At 41.9% G+C, this 7,090-nt stretch overlaps 1 protein-coding gene across 1 annotated transcript; it reads right to left on the bottom strand.

Moving 5' to 3' along the window:
* Positions 1-3,427: 3,427 nt before the first annotated feature.
* Positions 3,428-6,798, bottom strand: sox32 (SRY-box transcription factor 32). Its single transcript, XM_060919217.1, has 2 exons — positions 6,513-6,798; positions 3,428-4,050 (listed from the first exon to the last, which is right to left on the bottom strand). Exons 1-2 carry the CDS (start codon positions 6,796-6,798, stop codon positions 3,428-3,430), a joined length of 909 nt encoding a protein of 302 aa, XP_060775200.1.
* Positions 6,799-7,090: the final 292 nt, after the last annotated feature.

The following is a 7,090-nucleotide window of genomic DNA, read 5'->3' as shown; positions in this document are numbered from 1 at the left end:
TAATAACCATTCAATAATATGCTTTAGGATGAATATCTGAATCATACACTGGGACTTTAAGGGGTTAATTGGAAGAAGAATACTGGGCCACAAATTTTTTCAAGTTTGAAGGCAAATACTAAATAGTTCAGGATGTTGTGGTGTCCCAAATCCAGTAGCTGGTTTGCTGTACACTTTTCAAGTGGAATAAATACATTTGTGGGTAAATTAAGAAGAACAAACCCTTATTTTTATCATATTCCTCCTCTACATTTAGCGCGCGCATGCACACACACACACACACACACACACACACACATAGCGTGCATGTGTAGTGTGCAGAATAAATAAATACATTTGTGGGTAAATTCTATGGCTCTTTGATGCCTGCTGGAAGAGAAGCACAGGGAGGATTGAGAATCGAGCCACTGTGGTTTGTTTACACCCGATATTAAAACTTGTAGCATCCTAGCAACCATTGCAAAGACGCGGACAAAAAGCCCAGAAATTTCTCCTTACCCGGGCAAAAACAATACAGGATTTATCTTGTAGTGCCCTGATCCCCAGATCTTTAACCCAGCCACATATAAAAAGTTGTACTCCTCCATGCTCTTCCAGGTTTTCATCTGTGTGTCCATGTAGAGCAATGTCTGCAGCACCGGGTAGTTTGAGATGTCGAGGAACTCAATGGATGGATAATTTTCAAACTCATAATGAATGAATGAATGAATGAATGACTTTATTTAAACATGATAAGTTGATCAGCAGAACTGGTGGGGTCATGTATGTACAGATAAAAATAATTACAAATACAAATGACTAAAAATATACATAATCTTTAAAAAATACTTAAAATCTGTTGATTATCTGTCAATTATCTTCACATTAAGTTAATTAATAGTATGCATAACTATTGTCTTTGTATTAGTTACAGCTACAATATGATCAAAGTGTATTGTACTAATGTCAAATTTAGCTAGTAAATTTTTCTTTCATCGGAAAAATCCTTCTTTGTTAGTGTGTAAGAATCTATCCCATTGAGTAGATTCTATATCCACTTCTTTTGAATGTACTTCTTGGTTTTAATACCGTGCTTGTTTGCTGAACACAAACATGGCAATAAGTTCTTGTGTTAATGGCCCAGACTCCACTTTTGGATCATGAACCCCTTTTGACTGAGAATGCCCTGCATGCATGGTTTTATATTGGCTTCTGGCACATCCATACAGTTTTAAATACAATACCTTCAATTAAATTTTTTTATTGCATTTATTTAATTCCTGGGCTCCCATCTGTAACAGGGAGTGATGCTTTGTTCCATTAATACACTTTACAGTAGATTCTTAGATTCTAATAGAATTGATGAGCCAAAATAATTGGGGATCTTTTTTAATGGGCCTCGACTTGTTACAAGATTAGATGGGCCTTAAAGCAGAAAAGGTTGAGAACCCCTGCTATACAGTATGAATGCAGTTATTATATGTACTATTATACTGTATGTATTCATTGTTGATGAAGTTTAAGGAATTTATTTATTTTGTGTCTTTATATCTGAGTTTCTGACTTTATAAAGTTTGTGATGTTCTATTTCATGTACTGCTGGTCAGCATTGTTGCCTCACTTCCATTTCCTGCCTCAGTTCAACATTTCCTAAAAGCTCATCTGATATGGTCCACCTACTATTCTCTTCTCCCTTAACATTTTTCCTCCAGCATTTACAAAGCATTGCTGGAACATTTTCCACAGGAGAGTTCAAGCATGAACATTATTTCACACAGTTACACATGTAGCTTGAAGCCCAGTCGGCTTGTCCAACAGGAAATATTCAGTAGTCCTGGTTTAATGAGGGTTATTTCCTTTTCACACATAACTCTGAGCACTGTGTAATATTGAGTAAATGTGAACCATGAAGTAAAGTTTAATTATTTCTAAAACATAGCTTGTAAAAATTGATCTTTCACATTCCAAAGTGTTGTGCTGTATGGAATTTGATTAGATTCCCCCCCCCCCCATCAATAGCACATCATTTACATAACAATGTCCAAGTGCCTTAAATCCCCCCTGTTAATTGTCATTGATCAAATTAGTGAAACTCCCTAGCAAATAGTATCAACATTGCAATACAATGTTTGAGCTGATTGCTGGGTGAAAACATTTTCTCCTATAAGAGAAGTATGCAGTATGCAGAATTGGACTAGCATTCATACTAGACGGACAATCTTTCCATCTTATGTTACTTTGTTCAGAATTTAGTAAGTATGATAAATAATTTCAGCTGTATTCATATGTGTTGCACTTTTAACTCTACATAAACAATGGTAGTAGAGTGGTTAAAGTTCTGTGCTTGTAACTGGAAAACTTGAAGTTCAAATCCCCTGAGTGACCTTACTCAGATAGATAATCGGGTTTTATACATCTTATTTCTGAAAATGCATCTGGCTTTGACTTTTATTGTTTCTATTCTTATATTAATTTACTTATTAATACTTTATTAATAATTTTGTAAAAAACAAAAAAATCTGGACGAAATTTTGGTTCTTTCCTGGGTTGTTGTATTGGGGGGAGGGTTGGGTGTTAGTGTTATTCTTTGACTGACATCAGGGACTGTGGCTCTACCCAGAATGCAAACATTTGAGTGGGATATGTTAGTTAAAAAGACTCCAAATGGTTTAAAACCCAATGGTATACAAACATACCTTCAAGCCCAATGGTATACAAACATACCTCCAGTGTCTTTATAAATGCTTCCCTTCAAAACATCTGAAATGTGTAAGTTGTATCTGCAATATAAAAATACAGACTTGTCAAAAACCTAAAGTGGCGAGGAAGATAAGCAGTGGAGATATGCCCAAGAACCAATCAGCATCATGTTCCTGACACGATCAACCACTCAGACAAATAGGTCTAAATGAAGAACAATGAAAGAATAGCAGGACCTCTGTATCCTGACCTCACATGAACCTTGGGGACATTTCTGGAACATAAGGAAATAGACCCAGGCCTTCTAACATCATTCAAGATTTTACAAAGATGAAAAACGCACAATTATATTTAAAGGTTTTATTTATAGAATCTGTAAGTAGACTTTTCCCACAAGCCAACAAGTAATAAATACACTTTCCAAAAGTACAATGACGTATGTTGATCTTATAAATCTCTGAGACAAGAAAAAAAAAGCAACAACGATCTTAAAACACATCTGAAAATGAATTTTCTGGAGCCCACACTGACAGTGAGATGTAATCTTGAGAAAGCTTATTCGGTATTAAGGCACCCCTAAAGGTCATAAATAAATACACATATTTATATACACAGTCATATCATTACTTTTTTTTTATAAATATCTTTTTAGGAGCAACAGAAAATATATTGTACCAAACAGGCCGCTCGGTGTTTTGACCGACTGCAGCCTGGATTATAACACTGAAGTGTGCTCATTTTGTGGTGCTCATTGGAAGTTTCTGTCTTTAGGCTGGACAGGATTGAGATACTGGTCAAATTCACTGCGATCCAGCTGGTCAAGCATGTCCACTCGTACCTGTTCCAGGTAAAATTCTAGTGACGGTCCACCTGAACACAGGACACAAGCACACGCTTCTGCTCCCCGCAAATCCCACTGTTCTCCTCTCTGCTGCACTGCATGCTGATAACTGTAATATAGCTGGGGTTCTGCCGAGTACACGGACTGCTGTGGGTATGCTAATGACGAGTTCAAGAGCACTGCTCCATCTGGAAACGTTACCCCTCCATTTGTATATGTTGCCCCATTCTGTGATGGGACAGGATGATGCTGGAAACCGGGACCATGAGGGTGTGCGTATGAGTTAGGGAGCATGTGGGAGTGCGTGTATGGATATTGAAGAGCTTGGTTCTGGAACATATAGCTGAGGTTGAGGTTGGGTGAGGCGTTTGTTTCTTTCGAGGACATCTTGGCCGCACGTTTGTTGGCCTTGCGCCGACGGGGACGGTATTTGTAGTTGGGGTGGTCAATAGTGTGTTGAACCCTCAGTCTTTCTGCCTCCTGCATGTATGGACGTTTCTCTGCCAGAGACATGGCTTTCCAGGTCTTGCCTAGAAAAAGAGTGAAGATTAGAAAGATCAGCAGAAAGTGGATATTAATCTGAATAAATCAGTAGTGTCATAATAAAGTAGAACAAATCAGTAGTAGAATAAATAAGTCGGGCGGCACGATAGTGTAGTGGTTAGCACTGTTTCCTCACAGCCAGCAGGTTCTGGATTTGAACCTCACAGCCAACAGGGACTTTTCTGTGTGGAGTTTGCACGTTCTCCCCGTGTCTGCATGGGTTTCCTCTGGGAGCTCTGGTTTCCCCTAGAAATTAGGTAAAAATACCTAGCCACTGGGTTTATACAAGTCTTAGTGCTGGTCCCAAACCTGGATAGACAGAAGGCCCAGTGTGAGACTAGCATGTGCTAAACTGGTTATTAACCTTCTGAAAATAAATATATATTATTTACCAGCTTAAGTTCAGTCTGTATCGTGAAATACTGTGACATCGACCTTGAAAATACTGACCGAGGCCTCGGTCAGTATTTTCAAGGCCTCGGTCATGGTATTTCACAATACGGACCGACCTTAAGCTGGTAAATAATATATTTATTTTTTTCTTTACCAAATTCTAACAGAAAATGAGAGAGTGCCCGAAAGGGAAACCATATTTCAGATAGCGCTGGATACTTCTCTGGAAAGACATGAGCAAGGACGGCTCGTACACGTTGCCATTTTACTTTGTTGCGGACATGAAAAAGTTGCACAGCAACATGTTTAGTTCTTCGCCAGGTATGTCTTCCACCTTCCGACCTTCATTTAGGTTTCGACAGAACTTCCTAAAGACATTGAGGTCGTAGGTCGTCTTTTTTGTTGTATTTTCCGCCCTTTGCTCCTCAATAAACTGCTGGATTTGCTCGGCGTTAGCAACAGTTGCAAGTTTTCGGCTTTGCCCTGAAATTTTTTCTTTTATTTCGTCTTCATCAGGGTAGTAAAACTCGCTTTCGCTGTGAACACTGTTGCTATCCATGCTGTCAAATTAATGCTATTATACTGAGAAAGACGCAAATAAACATTGACAAAAAATTGCTTCTATGTTTGTTGTTGTTGTTGTGAACGAACGAGTCGACAAAGGCCCGTAACCGGGGCCTGGAAATTAGGACTCCGGACTGCTCGCGAGCCAATTGGAGAAAGAAGGCACAACTTTATTCATCACACACTTGTGAAATTTCCTCTCTGCATTCAACCCATCTGAAGCAGTGAGCACACACACATACCCAGTGGGCAGCCATGCTAACAGCGCCCGGGGACCAGTTGGGAGTTAGGTGCCTCGCTCAAGGGCACCTCAGCCCAAGGCCGTCCCATATTAACCTAACCGCATGTCTTTGGATTGTGGAGGAAACCCACGCAGACACGGACAGAACATGCAAACTCCACACAGGAAGGCCCTCACCGGCTGCTGGGTTCGAACCCAGAACCTTCTTGCTGTGACGCGACTGTGCTAACCACTTACACCACCGTGCTGCCCAATTTGATGGAAAAATAATAAATATTATTGTCTAGTTTTAATTCTCGGCGGCACGGTGGTGTCGTGGTTAGCGCTGTCGCCTCACAGCAAGAAGGTCCGGGTTCGAGCCCCGTGGCTGGCGAGGGCCTTTCTGTGTGGAGTTTGCATGTTGTCCGCATGCTCCGGTTTCCCCCACAGTCCAAAGACATGCAGGTTAGGTTAACTGGTGACTCTAAATTGACCGTAGGTGTGAATGGTTGTCTGTGTCTATGTGTCAGCCCTGTGATGACCTGGCGACTTGTCCAGGGTGTACCCCGCCTTTCGCCCGTAGTCAGCTGGGATAGGCTCCAGCTTGCCTGCGACCCTGTAGAAGGATAAAGCGGCTAGAGATAATGAGATGAGATTATTGTCTAGTTTTAATTCTCGGCAGCACGGTGGTGTAGCGGTTAGCGCTGTCGCCTCACAGCAAGAAGGTCCGGGTTCGAGCCCCGTGGCCGGCGAGGGCCTTTCTGTGTGGAGTTTGCATGTTCTCCCCGTGTCCGCGTGCTCCGGTTTCCCCCACAGTCCAAAGACATGCAGGTTGTGAGTGTGAATGGTTGTCTGTGTCTATGTGTCGGCCCTGTGATGACCTGGCGACTTGTCCAGGGTGTACCCCGCCTTTCGCCCGTAGTCAGCTGGGATAGGCTCCAGCTTGCCTGCGACCCTGTAGAACAGGATAAAGCGGCTAGAGATAATGAGATGAGATGAGTTTTAATTCTGGGCTGGCATTTCTGATTCAATCAGTCAGCTGATTGATAGCAAGATGTTAGAATAGTGAGAAGAGGAGGGGGAAAAAAAACACCCACTGGATGTAACCTTTCTGGACTGGAATCTGACAGCTTGATATAATTCATGACTTGGACATACTGCATACAGTGGTCGTGTGTTTTTTGGTGTTCCAGCTGTGCGCATGCGTGTTACAAATATATTGGGGAAATTGAGTGTTAAAGAGAGACAGCATGCTGTTGTTGTTGTACTTACCAAGGATTTTACTCAAGTCAGTGTTTTCCAGATCTGGGTTGAGCTGCGCGAGACGTCTGCGTTCCTCCTTCGTCCAAATGATGAAGGCGTTCAGAGGTCTCCTCACGCGCGTTTCCGGTGTCGGTTTGGTTTCCGGGCTGGAGCAGCTGAGCTCAGACTCAGGGCTGGAAGGCCTGGAGACAGGAACCTTGGGCTGTTCACGTGGTGCGTAACAGCGCTGCTCGCTTTCCAGCATGTCCTCCATGGCGCTCATGTCCATGCAGGGAAACATTCTGTCAAAGTACATGACTGTCTTTAAGACTTCTCCAGCCTGGTCATGACAGTGGCACAGCTCCAGTCGGACTTTAAACAGAGTGCGGACCAATGGGCGCACAGAGGAGTGGATTAAAGGTGTGAGTCTCCACAGGTTTCCCACCTAAGTGAGAACTCCAAGACTCAGTTCAATGAATCATACAAAGAAGTCTTCAAGCCTGAATACTATGTGTTTATTGCTGTAAATAAACATGTTTTTAATCCAGGAATGATCCACTTACACCTGTATTAAAATAGCAAGTGTGACTAATAACCTCGAATTATGC

This window comes from Neoarius graeffei, chromosome 1 (assembly GCF_027579695.1).
Source record: "Neoarius graeffei isolate fNeoGra1 chromosome 1, fNeoGra1.pri, whole genome shotgun sequence".
Classification (NCBI taxonomy): domain Eukaryota; kingdom Metazoa; phylum Chordata; class Actinopteri; order Siluriformes; family Ariidae; genus Neoarius; species Neoarius graeffei.
The sequence above is the reverse complement of the archived record's forward strand: the minus strand, read 5'-3'. Positions and strand labels throughout refer to the sequence as shown.